We start from the raw sequence: 17,121 nt of genomic DNA, 5'->3' as shown, positions 1-17,121 counted from the left end.
GAACCATCTCTCCTGTGTCTCCCCTACTCTGTCTCCCTCTCAGCCTTCCTACTGTCTCAATAAAGAACAGTCTCTCCTGTGTCTCCCCTACTCTGTCTCCCTCTCAGCCTTCCTACTGTCTCAATAAAGAACCTTCTCTCCTGTGTCTCCCCTACTCTGTCTCACTCTCAGCCTTCCTACTGTCTCAATAAAGAACAGTCTCTCCTGTGTCTCCCCTACTCTGTCTCCCTCTCAGCCTTCCTATTGTCTCAATAAAGAACAGTCTCTCCTGTGTCTCCCCTACTCTGTCTCACTCTCAGCCTTCCTACAGTCTCAATAAAGAACAGTCTCTCCTGTGTCTCCCCTACTCTGTCTCACTCTCAGCCTTCCTACAGTCTCAATAAAGAACAGTCTCTCCTGTGTCTCACCTACTCTGTCTCCCTCTCAGCCTTCCTACAGTCTCAATAAAGAACCTTCTCTCCTGTGTCTCTCCTACTCTGTCTCCCTCTCAGCCTTCCTACAGTCTCAATAAAGAACCATCTCTCCTGTGTCTCCCCTACTCTGTCTCCCTCTCAGCCTTCCTACAGTCTCAATAAAGAACAGTCTCTCCTGTGTCTCCCCTACTCTGTCTCCCTCTCAGCCTTCCTACAGTCTCAATAAAGAACAGTCTCTCCTGTGTCTCCCCTACTCTGTCTCACTCTCAGCCTTCCTACTGTCTCAATAAAGAACAGTCTCTCCTGTGTCTCCCCTACTCTGTCTCACTCTCAGCCTTCCTACAGTCTCAATAAAGAACAGTCTCTCCTGTGTCTCCCCTACTCTGTCTAACTCTCAGCCTTCTTCAGATGACCACATAATGCACATTTCTGCACCAGCTGGATAGTACAACATGTTCCACTTATCTCCAATGTCTCTGTTGATGGTTATTGTTGCTCCCTCAGCAAATATGGTTCACCAGGGAATTGACAAAATCTACACGGATTCTAACAACGGAATGCAATGGAATGGGGAGCCAGTGCAGGTCCATAAGAAGTGGGGTAACATGGGCTGACTTTGTTAGGTTGGAGATCAGACGGGCGGCTGCGTTCTGGATGAGTTGAAGAGGCTTGGTGGCGGTGGTCGGTAGACTAGCGAGCAGTGCATTGCAGTACAGTAGTCGAGGCGAGACATGACTGTTGATTGGACATGGCAAAAGTGGCTTCTTTTGTCAGGAAGGGGCGGATCCTTCTGACATCGCTCAGGAGGAATCTGCAGGTTCTGGTCATTGCGGCGGTCGTCAAGGACTACACCAAGGTTCTTGGTGGTTGGGGACAAGGCCACACTGTGATGGGATGGTTGGTCAGCGGGGAAGATTTGTCCGGCAGGTGAAGCAATTATGTTTTGCTTAGGTTCAGTTTGAGGTGGTTGGTCGTCATCCAGGTGGAGATGTTAGACAGACAGGCCGAGATTCGCTCAGAGACATGGATATCTAAAGGAAAGGAGAGGAAGAGTTGGGTATCATCGGCATAGCAATGATACGAGAAGGCATGAGACGTGATAATGTTACCCAGGATTTGGTGTAGAGGGAGAAGAGGAGGGGTCCAAGGACCCGTCCCTGGGCGACACCCGTCTGAAGGGAGCGGGGGGGCAGACAGGGTTCCTCTCCATGATACTTCGTAGGAACGGTCATCGAGGTACCATGTCAGCCATGCCAGCACAGAGCCAGCCACTCCCATTCCTGCGAGGGATGCGAGGAGGATCTGATGGTTGACCGTGTCGACACACACACACGCACACAGAGAGAGAGAGAGAGCATGCATGTGTGTGTGACATAAATCAAATCAAATCAAATTTATTTATAGGGCCCGACAACACACGTTAATGTCCCCATGGGCCGTACAGGTCTTCTTTAAACAAGTCAAGAAGACAACATAACAATAAGTCAAGAACAGAACAAGAACACCATAGGGTCCAAACATTTTTTAGATGAATGCAAATAAATGAAAGAATGCAAGCACTCCCAGACATACCCCACGCGAAGGTAAGGAAAAACTCACTAAAACCTAACAATAGGGAAAAAAAGCTCCACAGGCAATGTGGAGGAGCGAAACCTTAGAAGGGCCGTTCAAGGGGGGATCTCCCTTCTTAGATGTCGGTGATAGTAGTGTTGCAGACGGACAGTTGGTAAGCATGCACTCATGTGTGCATGACAGAGTGTGTGTGTGTGTGTGTGTGTGTGTGTGTGTGTGTGTGTGTGTGTGTGTGTGTGTGTGTGTGTGTGTGTGTGTGTGTGTGTGTGTGTGTGTGTGTGTGTGTGTGTGTGTGTGTGTGTGTGTGTGTGTGTGAGAAGGCCAACATCACAACACCGCAGGAAGAGACTGTCGAACTGCACAGAGACTCTGCAAGGAGGGTTCTGCTTAGCATGAAGCAGTCTTAGATCAGGCAGCACTGGTGTGGACTCCGATTACAGGGAAAGCTAGCTTGTTTGGAGTTTGCTGACCACTCGGTCTCACACTCAGTGTTTAAGAACGCTGCTGTTGGTGAGGATGTTTTAAAATTTACCATCAAAGCAAGACTGCAGGTATTACCCACTCAATACAATCTGTCCACTTGGTATCCTCAAACTCACAGTCCATTCTGTTTAAACCATCAGGATTCACAACACCTAGAATCCATTGCACACATAACAAACGGATGTAATGCATACAAACACCTGTACATCGCTCGTCATGACTGTATTGTGGACATTGTGTCTGATGTGGTACGGAACATATCACCAACTAGTGCAGCAATGTACAAACATGCCAGAGTGAAACCAGAGTGGTTTGGCCTTACCAACGATGTCTTTGCTAACATACCAAATACACCGAACGTTGTTTTTGTTGACACCAGTCACAGGGAGGTGCTGGTCATAGAAGTAGGCTGTACCTTTGATCTGTACATGGACCAGGCCTTCCGGGACAAGTATATCAAATACCAACCACTGCTCAGTGTGATGACTGAGCTTGGGTATAGGTGTAGATATAGTGTACTTGTGTTCGGAAGTCTTGGCCATGTATACAAATGCACCATGACTGGTCTGAGAATTGTTGCTAATGTCTAAAAGAAAAGCCAAACAAATTGCCAAATATTGCTCTGTCTCAGCTATTATTGGCAGCTTAGCCACGTGGAGAAGGATGTGCTATGTGTACCCTTAAGTGTTCAGTGCTGCTTGGCCCCAATACATTTGATTACCTGTTTATGTAATATAATTTGTGGAACCAAATAAAGTATTAAAATGTGTGTGTGTGTAATGGACCCCCACCAAACAGGAAGACAGTTGTCTGTGCCAGCATTGGCGGCGGGGGGGCATCCTGCCACTGTTGTAAAACCTCAAACAACTGCTAAATCAATGAGGCGAGACACTTCATCTGCAGATGAGCCTCCTAATGCAACATTCTGTTTAATAAAGAGTCCAAAGTCCCCAGTTTGATCTGCTGTTTTCTTCTCTCGAATCAGTTATTTTCCAATTAGTATGTTAGTTGTTTCCCATGTGGTCTCAGTGGGTTTGTTACCGTCCACTTCTGGTTACAACTTTTATCCTTGTTGTTTTTGTTGTTGTTGTTTCTGTTGTTGTTGTTGTTGTTGTTGTTGTTGTTGTTGTTGTTGTTGTTGTTGTTGTTGTTGTTTTCTTTTCTTTCTTGCTATCCGGCTGTGAGCTAGCCTAGCTTAGCACAAATGGATGGAAGTCACTGTGGTCACATGGTCTGTATCCGCTTCCATTCATTTGTGCCGGACAGCTTTCTACTGAAAACACAGAGAGAAATTGGTATCTCTCTTCTTGTACGACCGGAGAAGACCGTAAGCGCATTTCACATAATGTTGGTGTGTTTCTTTAAGTATAAAACGTGTTGTACTTTGGTATGGAACAGTCACAGGGTGTATATATATACTGTATATCAGCTCAAACCCTGGCAGTGTCCATCTTTGGTCAAACTCACCCTGGCCGTCCTCATTCTGTCACAGGAAGCGGCGGCGTATGGCACGCGATTCGGGGGAAGTTCATTGCCATCAATGCGGCCAGCATGAGCTGTGCGTGTCCCCGTAGCCCCAAGGGCCTGTCTCCCGCCGCCCACCTGGCCGACGGGACCACCGACCTCATCCTCGTCAGGAAGTGTTCCCGCTTCGACTTCCTCCGACACCTCCTCCGCCACACCAACAAAGAAGACCAGGTAGAAAGAGATAGATTAGAATGTCAAAGGGGTAGTGGTGATTATTTTTTTTTGGAACCTTAGCCCAATTCTCGACTTACCAAGGATATTGTTGATTGTCCTTTCTCCAATCCATGCTGTTCCTCGTACAAGCTCTGGTTATTTAGACGCAAACCAATACAAAGTCAATGGGGTCAAGCTCCTGTCTGTGCAAGCTGACTGAAATCTTCTCTGTGTGCACTGTGGAGTAAATCTCAGTTGTCTTCAGTCAGCTTGTACAGACAGGTGTTTGACCCCATTGTAGACCTTGATTTATAAAGCCTGTCAAAGTGGCAGCGTTGATGGCTAGGATGTCGTTGACCCTTCACCTCGTTGGTAAAATATGATTACAATAGAGGCCTTGCACGGAATATTGTTTGTGTAGTTCTCTTCCTTCCAGTGTGGCCGCCTGTCATACTTTGTAACCACTTTCAAAAGAAAATGCCTAATTTCTGTGCAGGTAAAAACAATGGTGACATTATCCAACTATTCTGTCCATCATCCACACCTGTTTCCACCTCTGCCACAGTTTGACCATTCCTTCGTGGAGGTCCATCGGGTCAGGAGGTTCCGCTTCCAGCCCGAGCACCAGGGGGCGCTGGAGGACCCGAGTGAGATCTGCTCCACCCCCCCAGCCTGTGGCGCCCGCAGCAGCTGGAACTGTGACGGGGAGATCCTCGATCACGCTGCCATACAAGTCAGGTAGCTGGTGTTTATGTATTGTGTGGTGTTCTCCATTAACACATTGGCGGCCATTTGGATGCATCTAATATCACTCTAGACGGCCAGCATATGTAAACAGACTTGCACAGTCCGTGGGGCTGTTTGTAGAGCTAAATCTTTACTTCATAGTATTGCTATCTGTCCATTCTCATTGTCAATTGAGACCATAAACCGTCCCTTCAAAATGGCTTAAAGAAAAAAATGTCATCAATACGTTCTCATTTTATAGCGCCGTGAATATAAGCGTTATACGGGATTTGGTCTAGTATATTTCCTGGAAGGCTGGATAAAGAGCTAATAGCTACTAACGTTATATCCAATGGCATTTCGGTTATACAGAAGCTACAGTTAAAACTCAAACTGCATATGATCGTTACGATCCTCAAGCATCAATGCATGAAAGGGGGGGGGGGGGGGGCGGGGGACGTCGTTTCTGATTATTGATTACCAATAACCGTGTTCGTCTCAGTAGCCACATACGCTGATCGGCTGGTTGAGTATCATAACAAGGCCCGATCGGGCTGTAATTTACGTGAAAAAGATCTTACCATGAGCCGGTTGGATCCACCAGACCATTTCCCAGTTATCGATCGCCATCTGGTAGATCGATATGTCCATTGGCTGATGATATATTCCCTTACTGCATAGTGAAATCCGCGATCCAAAACGTATTCCGTGCAACAGGCTATAGGGATCGCTTCAGGTGAGTAGAAAACTACATTGAAAACTCAGAAAAAAACTTCTGCCACTGCATTATCGATACAGCGCCCCTAAGAGGATCTGGCCGGTAATGCACTTTTTCGAATTCGAAGAGTAGGGTACATCTGCAGTGCCACTCGCCAACATTGAATAGGTTATTAAAATGGAATAAAAGCCAAAACAACCTTCCCACGGATATATCCGTGGTCGGTCCCAATGTGTTAACATTTACATTTAGCTGATGCTGTATGGTGTTCTACTTTAACCCTTGTGTGGTGTTCTACTTTAACCCTTGTGTGGTGTTCTCCTTTAACTCTTGTGTGGTGTTCTCCTTTAACCCTTGTGTGGTGTTCTCCTTTAACCCTTGTGTGGTGTTCTCCTTTAACCCTTGTGTGGTGTTCTCCTTTAACTCTTGTGTGGTGTTCTCCTTTAACCCTTGTGTGGTGTTCTCCTTTAACCCTTGTGTGGTGTTCTCCTTTAACCCTTGTGTGGTGTTCTCCTTTAACCACTGTGTGGTGTTCTCCATTAACCCTTGTGTGGTGTTCTCCTTTAACCCTTGTGTGGTGTTCTACTTTAACGCATGTGTGGTGTTCTCCTTTAACCCTTGTGTGGTGTTCTCCTTTAACTCTTGTGTGGTGTTCTCCTTTAACCCTTGTGTGGTGTTCTACTTTAACCCCTGTGTGGTGTTCTCCTTTAACTCTTGTGTGGTGTTCTCCTTTAACCCTTGTGTGGTGTTCTACTTTAACGCGTGTGTGGTGTTCTACTTTAACCCTTGTGTGGTGTTCTACTTTAACCCTTGTGTGGTGTTCTCCTTTAACCCTTGTGTGGTGTTCTCCTTTAACCATTGTGTGGTGTTCTACTCTAACCCTTGTGTGGTGTTCTACTTTAACCCTTGTGTGGTGTTCTCCTTTAACCCTTGTGTGGTGTTCTCCTTTAACCCTTGTGTGGTGTTCTACTTTAACCCTTGTGTGGTGTTCTCCTTTAACCCTTGTGTGGTGTTCTCCTTTAACCCTTGTGTGGTGTTCTCCTTTAACCATTGTGTGGTGTTCTACTTTAACCCTTGTGTGGTGTTCTACTTTAACCCTTGTGTGGTGTTCTACTTTAACCCTTGAGTGGTGTTCTACTTTAACCCGTGTGTGGTGTTCTCCTTTAACCCTTGTGTGGTGTTCTATTTTAACCCTTGTGTGGTGTTCTCCTTTAACCCTTGTGTGGTGTTCTCCTTTAACCCTTGTGTGGTGTTTTTGTTACTCACCCAATATTTGTGGGTCTAGTCACAACAATGAATGTAGAAATACTTGGCAGATGTTAACTTTATCTCAATTACAAGCCATCTAGACAGCATACATAATTATATGGTTAATAATTGACACTTACCTCTGCTAGATCACATTTATCAATACAAGAGCTATTCACTTTGTGTGAATCACGTATGTAATATGTGAATGAAAATGAAAATGTGTTATTTTATGTTCTTCACAGAAAATGAGCCAAGGCCAATGAGTCTCAGGTTAAAAGATAATTAATTGGGACGGTCAGGTGGCGTAACGGAGATTGCGTTCATCACCAACCCCGGAGCGGCTGGATTCGCCTGTTCGAATCCAGCTCACAGCTCCGGGGTTGTCACCAGCTTGGCTGGCCGTTCACACTAATACAATTGGCAGTATTAGAGGGTGGGAGAAGCTGGCGGGGTGGGTCCGGGTCGTTGTAAACAGCGACTCCTACAGTTCGGTCGGGGCGCCTGCTAAGCGCAGATAGGATCTAAGTGGGATAGTGTGATCCTTCCACACGCTACGCCCTCTCAGTGAGAATCCGCGCTGCCAGGTGAAAAGAAGCGGTTGATTGGCTGGACGTGTGTCGGAGGAAGCACGTGGTAGCCTCCACTCTCCCAGACCGACTGTGGGGGGTAAGTGTACAGCGACCAGGAAGGGGATTGGGAATTGGCATAACGACTAACATTGGGATGGGAGAAAATCGGAGGAAAAAGGAGGGGAAAAAAAAGAAGAAAAAAAAGAAAAGAAAAATTTATTGTATAATTTATCTTTTAGTAATGCTGAAACAGCCAAAGTGTTCTCAGCGGTTTGATTGATTGATTGAAAACTTTATTAACAGATTGATTGATTGAGATCTGATAATGACCAACCCACCTACGTCACACCTGCCCCCATAGAAGCGAACCTACTGGGTTAGCAAAACATTATTACCTATTAACCAACATCCGATTAGTACCCCCAGACCTACCCTCTGGACAAGGCATCGGCCACAATATTGTCCACGCCCTTCTTGTGACGGATGACAATATTGTAGCCCTGTTGTACATCTGGGCTAAAAACACAAGCGGATTGTGGTCCGTATAAACCAGCACCGGAATGGAGCTGGACCCCACGTACACCTCAAAATGCTGGAGGGCGAGGAGCATCGCCGGCGTCTCCTTCTCGATGGTGGAATAGTTGAGCTGATGTTGCTTGAACTTCACAGAGAAGTAGCAAACCGGGTGATGCATGTCGCCCTCTCCCGCCTGTAACAGCACAGCTCCAGCCCCAGCAGCACTTGCGTTGACCTCCAGCTGAAAAGGAGACGCAAAGTCGGGGGCTGATAGAACAGGGGCACTGCACAAGAGTGATTTTGCAGCCTCAAAAGCGCACTGACACTCCGTGGTCCACACAAACGGCACAATAGGGCTACACAACGAGGTGAGAGGAGCTACCACCACCGAAAAGTTCTTACAAAAACATTCCCAGCCATTCCCAGGAAGCGACGAAGCTTGCGCCTAGTGGAAGGGGCTGGATACGGTAAGGACCGCTGTGACCTTCGCGTCAACTGGGGTCCTTACTGTACGTATCCAGCCCCTACAAATACACCTCCTTTTAATCCCTTTCTTAGCTTTTTGAACAGTAAATTTACAAATGTCTCTCAAATCATATTTTCTTTCATGTATTGAAAAAAAAACGTTGCACACCATCCGGGAGTAACTTTGCTTTAGCTCTGTACATTATTTGCATAATTCTATAATAAACCAAATCATAAAATGTCATAACATGTGACTTTATAAACAGTGGATTTGTGTGGTCATAGTAACCAGCCTTATGAAGGCTCCGAATGGCCCGCTTTTGCAGTAAGACTATCGGATTTACAGTCTTTCTAAATGTCGAAGTAGAATTTTAGTAATTATTTTGAAATAGAAAACATAAGGGTGGCTAGGTGGTGTAGTGGGCAAGGCGCTCGCCACCAATGCAGGAGACGCTGGGTTCGAGCCCAGCTCTCCGCATTGCTATCAGCTTGGCTGGTCGTTCATACTAATACAATTGGCAGTATTAGGGGGTGGGAAGCTGATGGGTGGGGATCGGACGTTGTGGACAGCGACTCCTACAGGTCGGTTGGTGCGCCTGCGCAGCAGAATCAGGAAGCGACGGGGGCGGCGTGCCCTCCAAACGCAGACCCCCGACGCTGAGAGATCGCGCTGTGCAGTTGAAAAGAGGCGACAGCTGCTTCCTCGAGTACCGGAGGGGACACGTGATGCAAGGCTTCGTCCACATTGCAGCCGACTTGTGGGAGGCATGGCCTAACAGCGTTCGAGACAGGGGAGGGTAGAATTGGACGATACGAAATTGGGATGGGAGAAAAATAGAAAATGGGAGAAAAAGTAGATAAAAAAAAATAAAATAGAAAACATAACTGCAATGTAACAAAAGTAACATTCATTTAATATTTTGACAAAATATCAAGTAGGGTCCCAGAATCAGTGGGTGAAAGTCTCAGACGTGCTTGACCGCAATCCAGTGCCATCTCTTTGTTCTGGCCCAGAAACTTATTTCACCAGCCCCCCCCCCTGACAACCTTGGCACCTCAACAGTATTAACTCCATTTAAAAGCCCCTTCTGGACAGTCAACCCTCTATATAGCCAGTCTGTCGCTGCTGAATGCATAATATATCTCATGCTCCATTGTCGGTGATGCATGGTGCTGTAATGTTTCTAATTTAATAGCCATCCCACTGTTAAAAGGTTACTCCCCTTTAATTAAAATAAAGTCCATCCTCTTATCGCCTCTTCCTCTCCACTAATCATTGCAGAAATGATCCGAGCACAGAGCTGCTCCTGAGATAAGTGATGTAATCACCGGGGCAAAAAGGATGGCGCAGCATAATGGCGCGTTCAGGTGTAGGCTACATGGTATTTGGGTAATCTGGTAAATTAGAGGTTTAACTTTGCACCCAAATGACCTGCTGGTAAAATGAGTGGTCAACTGGGGCTACGGCCATCATACCTCAAGTTTACCTGACCCTTCACCTTCTAGAGGCATGGCTAAACTAACTACATCTCCCAAGATGCTCCTCTGCAGTTTGCCTGGCCCTTCACCTTCTAGAGGCATGGCTAAACAAACTACACTTCCCAAGATGCTCCTCTGCAGTTTACCTGGCCCTTCACCTTCTAGAGGCATGGCTAAACAAACTACACTTCCCAAGATGCTCCTTTGCAGTTTACCTGACCCTTCAGCTTCTAGAGGCTAACCAAACTACACTTCCCAAGATGCTCCTCTGCAGTTTACCTGACCCTTCAGCTTCTAGAGGCTAACCAAACTACACTTCCCAAGATGCTCCTCTGCAGTTTACCTGGCCCTTCACCTTCTAGAGGCATGGCTAAACAAACTACACTTCCCAAGATGCTCCTCTGGAGTTTACCTGACCCATCACCTTCTAGAGGCATGGCTAAACTAACTACATTTCCCAAGATGCTCCTCTGCAGTTTACCTGACCCATCACCTTCTAGAGCAGGGGTTCTCAACCTTTCTGCTGCCAAGGCACCCTTGTGTACAATAAAATATTCCAGGGCACCCCTACATACGATAAAGACTTTTCCGGTCCTGTCTTTTTGTTTTTAATACAAATAGACCTCCTGTTCACTATAAAGTGCCACGTTTTGATATATTGAGCTTTAAACTTTAAGTAAATTTTTTGGAACACGCAACCTAAACCACCTTCCTCTCACAAACCGTTCCTGCAATTGTTTTATGTTGCATGATGATCATGGATACATTTATTATGTATTGTATTTTTTATGTTTAAATATCAACATCATCTGTCTGTCCACCCTCAGTACATTTACTATCAATATAATATAGTCGTCTGACTTCATCATATCTTTTCAAACGCACACACACAGAGGGAGAATATGACCATCACTAATAAGCACCAGCTGCAAAAAGAGGCACACAGGTTTATGTAAAGTATAAATATTTCTCATGAACAAAATAAGACTACACACTAGTCTCTCATTGACTCTCATCCATGACAGTTCCTTGTGCATTTTCTCAACACTGTTTCTAATTGAGCTATGCAATGCAAGTCTTGCAGCTCTATTTTGAGTAAGCTGTATTTTATTTAAGTCTTGTTTGGATGCATTTGACCAGATTGCTGGACAGTAGTCCAGATGTGACAAAACTAGTGATTGTATGACTTGCTTGGTAGCTGTGTCTGTTAAAAAATAGGCATTCCGTCTAATAATTGAAATACTTCTGCTCATTTTTGTTAAAATATTGTTAACGTGAGTTGACCAAGAGAGTGTTTCATCTATTACAACTCCAAGCAATCTGGCCTCCTTAACTTGCTCAATATCTGCACCCTGCAAAGAAATATTTAATCTGTGATTCTCTCTCTGAGCATGCTTTGAACAAATAATTAGACATTTTGTTTTGGATGCATTTAGTTTCAGCTTATTTACCGTGACCCATTCAGAAATCTGCATTAACTCACTTTGAAGAAGACTGCTGAGGTCTTTGGCATTGCTTGCCGAAGCATATATTGTAGTGTCATCTGCATAAATGGAACTGCTTGCATTTCTTAAACTTGTCCGCGTTCCAGATCCAGACGCTACTGCTGCTGAGCTGAGAGACGCTACTGCTCAGCCTGCTGTGTGGAGATGCATCCTTATTGGCTGTGTGCTGTAGAGCGGATATGAGTCACGACACCACGGATTTTCAAAATAAGAGTATCATAATGACCTGAATGTTGCTAGCTGTCGGAGCCTAGTTATTATAGCTGGAGCTGCGCGTGGGCAGAAATGAGACCCGCTATAGGATTTTCAAAATAAGACTGTTGTCATTCTATATTTTTAAAGAACATTGCCAGGCATCTCGCGGCACCCCTGGCAGCTCTCCGCGGCACCCCTGTGTGGAACCACTGTTCTAGACTGAGGCATGGCTAAACTAACTACACTTCCCAAGATGCTCCTCTGCTTTTTACCTGACCCTTCAGCTTCTAGAGGCTAAACAAACTACACTTCCCAAGATGCTCCTTTGCAGTTTACCTGACCCTTCAGTTTCTAGAGGCTAAACAAACTACACTTCCCAAGATGCTCCTTTGCAGTTTACCTGACACTTAACCTTCTAGGTGCTAAACAAACTACACTTCCCAGGATTCTCCTCTGCAGTACCTGGCCCTTCACCTTTTAGAGTGCCACAGAACCGACACGATGCAGAGCACAGAGCCACTGACACGATGCAGAACACACAGAACCACTGACACAATGTAGAACACAGAGAGAGGCACTGACACAATGTAGAACACACAGAGAGATACTGACACAATGCAGAACACAGAACCAAAGCTTCAGGCTACCAAGTCCTAATGGAGCTGTGCAATACCCTGGAGCCAGCACTGAAGAGCCAGACCAGACTCTCAAACCCTGTGCCACCACGCGTCCAGGTACTGTGCACCTTGGGCCTTTTAGCCTCTGGGACATTCCAGAGGGAGCTACAGTAGGAGACAGGGTGGGCATATCGCAGTCATCCATCAGTCCCGGCCTACAGCGAGTGGTGGATGGAATCATATAACTGGCAACACGATACACACAATTTCGATCGAACAGTCAAGAGAGGATTCCATGCCATTGCTGGTCTGCCCAACACAATCGGTGCAATTGACTGCACGCACGTCAATGAAGGCACCCTCTCCAGATGCGTTTCCATTATCTCAACGTTCAAATCATCTGCGATGCTCAGACTTGTGTTATTAGGAGATTGTGGATATGCGCTGGCCCCCTGGTTGATTGCCCCACTCACCAACCCCCCAGATGGAGCAGGAGGTGGCCTACAATGAGAGCCACGCATGCACTCGTTCCACCGTCAAGTGCAGCATTGGACTGCTGAAAAGACGCTACTGTAGGTGTGTTTGGACGCAGCAGCTGACACACCTCAGACGACCCTGAGCCCGCTGTTCCTCCTCCAGTGGCCAGCATCTCTCGCTTGTGTTTTTGGACTCTGATTTCACATGAGCCCATTTATTTTTCACTTCAGCCGCTCACTGTACCCGTATTGACTACTACTAAATAAGATGGCACGCTAAGATGTCATGTTCTACTCCTTACTATAGGGTCTTTATACCTGTATCACTGTGCATACAGTACATCTGATGAGCACTATTACTCAGTAGTACTAATTTAGATATTTTATACCCAGTTTAATCACCTGTGCATTGTATATTACTATTGCACTTTACTGTTACATTTGTACTCTAGTTAGATGCCACACTTATTTGCGTTGTACTGTACTTGTGCTGTATAATGACAATACATTGGAATCTAATCTAATTTGATCAGTCGCTAATTGCTTTCACATTGCCTGTGGACACGGCCCTGAGGTTGCATGCCCTTATAAGGAGCTGGCGGGGGTTTATATATTATGCAAATTTTGTTGTACTAGAATGCATGTTCAATTTAAGAATCAGTGGCATTCTTCATTCTGGGGAGCACCAGAATTCATGATGAATTGAAAATGGGGGACCCTGATGTAACCAAGATGAAAGTTTTTCTCTGGTCTGCATCCCCTTAACAATTGTGTGTATTGAGCCGTACTGTATTGTACCCATTCTACAATCTGTTAATAAAGTTTTCAATCAATCAATCAAACCGCTGAGAACACTTTGGCTGTTTAAGAAAACATTTTCACACGTTCATGAATCCGGCGGGGATCTTTCTTAAGTTTGTTGTTACGACATTTGTACGAAAATATTTAAGAAGACACTTACGAAAATGTTCGAGAATGAGGTCCAATGATTGGTATTTGTTGCAATGTGTTGCCACTTCAAAATCAGAATAACCTTTTCCATTGAAATACAAAACACATCATTTTAATGTCTGATATGTAGTGTAAATACTACATAAAAATAATAATGATAATAATGTGAGTTATATAGCGCTTTTCTAGAACTCAAAGTGGCTTTACTAAGGGGCGGAGGTAGTGAGACAAACAACAGACAAACATAACACAGACATACAAGGATGGATGGGGGGCTAAGAGAAGGCAATGGAAAATATATGGGTCTTGAGGCGTGAACTGTGAGGGACTCTGAGTCTCTAATGTCTTGGGGGAGAGAGTTTCATAGCCTGGGAGCTGCCCTAGAGAAGACTCTGTCCCCAAAACTGTGAAGGTTGGAAGATTGGGGAAGGGAAGCTGAGTGAGATGGTGAAGGGCCAGACTTTTGTAGTTGATCCGGTGGGAGATATGAAGCCAGCAGAGGTCTTATAGGACTGGGGTGATGTGGTACCAGTGGAGATCTTTTAGGACTGGGGTGATGTGGTGCCAGTGGAGATCTTTTAGGACTGATGTGGTGCCCGGGTTGGGTGTGAGTTACAGTAGAAGTTGGGCAGATGAGTTTTAATATTATACAGCATCTTTGGGTTCTTGAAAAGCGCTATATAAATACAATTAATTATTATTATTACTATTATTATTAATATATGTTTTTCTCTACACAGTACACACTACAAAGACCACTGCCGGGTCGGCACTATTACCTTGCTGTTATATCTGACACATGGACAATAAAGTCTTATTGAAACTTATTGTGTGTGTGTGTGTGTGTGTGTGTGTGTGTGTGTGTGTGTGTGTGTGTGTGTGTGTGTGTGTGTGTGTGTGTGTGTGTGTGTGTGTGTGTGTGTGTGTGTGTGTGTGTGTGTGTGTGTGTGTGTGTGTGTGTGTGTGTGTGTGTGTGTGTGTGTGTGTGTGTGTGTGTGTGTGTGTGTGTGTGTGTGTGTGTGTGTGTGTGTGTGTGTGTGTGTGCGCGCTCTCTCTCTCCACAGTGTGCAACAGCAGCTGATCCGGCTGTTTGCTCGTGGGATTGAGGAGGAGCAGCAGCAGTGTGTGTTGGAGGATCCATGTCCCTGTTGAAAGGAAGGGAATATGCCTGTTGCTCTGAAACCTGAGGTTATGTTTGTTGGTGACATTGCAGAGAGGAACGCTTGCTTCACAAGTTCCGAGACCTCGTAGATCGATACGGTTCGCCCAGGATGTGATCGCATCCACCCATCCATCCATCGTTCGGTTATAGAAGGTTTTGAGTGGTCCATAGACAGTTTTGTCTAATGGTTGCAAGCGGTGTGAGGTGGCAGGGTGAGCATAATAATGACCCCATTGTCTTTAGCAATTGTCACTGACTTGAGATCGATGTGAGACTCATGGTTGTCCAGAATGAGCAGGACTGGGTGATCGGTGGAGCAGTTGGTGTGGTGGATGAAGTGCTCCAGGAAGACGACGAAGGCATCTTCATTCATCCATCCAGACTTTGTACAATGATGACCAACGGAACCTGCTGGTGATCCATTCACGAGGCTGTCCTTGAAACAGACACGCGGGAAAATGAACATGGGTGGGACTGCATTTCCAGGCCACAGTGACGAGCTCTCCTCTTTTCTTAAATCATGTGTGGAGGGAAGCTGTACCTGAAATGAGATAAAAGGTAACGCTGGTGATCAGAGAAGTTTAAAGCTGTTTTAACATACTTGGATGTGGTTGTGTGTGTGTAAATGTCAATTCTGGTCAGGACAGAAGACCCTCTAGAGATGATGTGCCCTCTCTCCTTCCCAGGCTACCTAGTCAGGGTGTGTGTGTGTCAGAAGAGAGAGAGAGAGAGAGAGAGAGAGAGAGAGAGAGAGAGAGAGAGAGGGAGGGATGTGATCATATCAGTATGTCAAAGCTAGATGAAGTCACCTGTCCATCACTTTAGAAAGGTTATCAAAGAACTCCCCCCACGTTGTCCTTATTAAAGGCAGTAGCTCTTCCAAGAGAGGTTGCTTCAGGAACACGGCATGCCAAATGGTAGCGTGCTTTAAAGCCATTGAACCAATCAGGTCCTAGAAAAGGTTAAAGGTTGATCAGCACATTGCAGTTTACATTCAAGAAGCTATCCAAATAACTATCCAATAGCCTATACTTGATCTAACCTGCTTTTTCATCTCTGGTCCAGCTGGCAGGCATGTCAATGTCATTTCTTTGTGCAAACTCAAAAGCCAGTTCACGGCATTTCATGACACCTCTGCCATGAAACATTGCTGCTAGTATCTTAATATGGTCAGCTAGCTCTCTCTCTCCATGTTCTCATTGAAGACTTGATTGCCGACTGCTGTTCTTTCATAGCCTGGCTTTGTTACATCTCCTACTTTCTTCTTATCCATATATCTTTTTATGGTCATCCTGCAGATCTTCATCTCCTTTCCAACCTGACGTATAGTCTTCCCATGTTGCACCTCGATCACTGCTCTTTCCAACTTCTCAAGAGGAGTTGAAACCCTGTCTGTCTTCCGTTTGTATATCTGCGTGGCATGATGGATTTTGGTCTAAGATTAAGAATACAATGTACAATAACAATAAAATACAATAAAGTAACATATAGTTAATAATTATAAGTTGGGGAAAGTTGTGCCACTGGCACAACTTAACTGCAGGCACTTGGCACAAATCACCCCAAGCCTACCATTTTGAAAAAAAAATTATCCCCCAGCTGTTTTGAGCTAGCATTGTGCTAACTGTATAGACTCATGGTGTAGCTTACTAAAGCACTAAAACATGTGTGAACTGTTTTCAAAGTTGTCTATAATTGTTCAAACACAGCAATAAAAAAACCTTGATCATACAAATTTTACTTTGGAGGGCAATAAAATGTTTTTTTAACTTAAATGTGCTTACCTCTCAAGCCAGGTGTCTCCCTTCTTTGCAGGTTGAGTGAAATGGATGCCTCTTCAAAAATATGTCACATGACCAACTTCTTCTATGGTTTTCTAGATAACAGGGGTGGCACTACTTGCCCCTTGGCACTACTTACCCCACTCTCCCTACTTGAATATGTTGAAATTATACGTTTGATGTATTTTGGTTACTTTTGCTTATCAAAATAGTGAAAATACACAACACAACAGCTCCTTCTTTCTTTCATCTATTTAGTCATCATCATCTTGCAGGACTCAGGATGATACATGACAGAATATGTAAAGAAGCTGATACAGATGACACAAGCAATGAATGAAGTAAAACAATAAAGTGCATTTGAATCTATTAATGTGTGGCTTGAGTGGTTCACTGCTTGATTCTTTTCTCTGGTCGTTGGAGACGCTGATGCGTGTCTGTTTCACTGGCCTCAAAAACCCTCTCTCTGTCTTTCTCTCTCTCTCACTCTCTGTCTCTCTCTCTGTCACTCTCTCTGTCTCTCTCTGTCACTCTCTCTCACTCTCTCTGTCTCTCTCTCTGT

General features: G+C 45.1%; 1 protein-coding gene across 3 annotated transcripts in view; it reads left to right on the top strand.

Moving 5' to 3' along the window:
* cerk (ceramide kinase) overlaps positions 1-16,911 on the top strand; it is a 64,004-nt gene extending 47,093 nt beyond the window's left edge. For all 3 annotated transcript variants that reach the window (XM_084330750.1, XM_084330749.1, XM_084330748.1), the window contains 3 exons: positions 3,961-4,166; positions 4,714-4,886; positions 14,681-16,911. In XM_084330750.1, coding sequence (XP_084186876.1) covers positions 3,961-4,166; positions 4,714-4,886; positions 14,681-14,768 — 467 coding nt within the window. In that variant the 3' untranslated portion in view covers positions 14,769-16,911. The remainder of the gene's footprint in view (positions 1-3,960; positions 4,167-4,713; positions 4,887-14,680) is intronic.
* Positions 16,912-17,121: the final 210 nt, after the last annotated feature.

This window comes from Notolepis coatsorum, assembly GCF_963971535.1.
Source record: "Notolepis coatsorum genome assembly, chromosome: 15".
In the NCBI taxonomy this organism is placed as follows: Eukaryota; Metazoa; Chordata; class Actinopteri; order Aulopiformes; family Paralepididae; genus Notolepis; species Notolepis coatsorum.
Note: the sequence above shows the minus strand (reverse complement) of the source record. Positions and strands in the feature narration are given on the sequence as shown.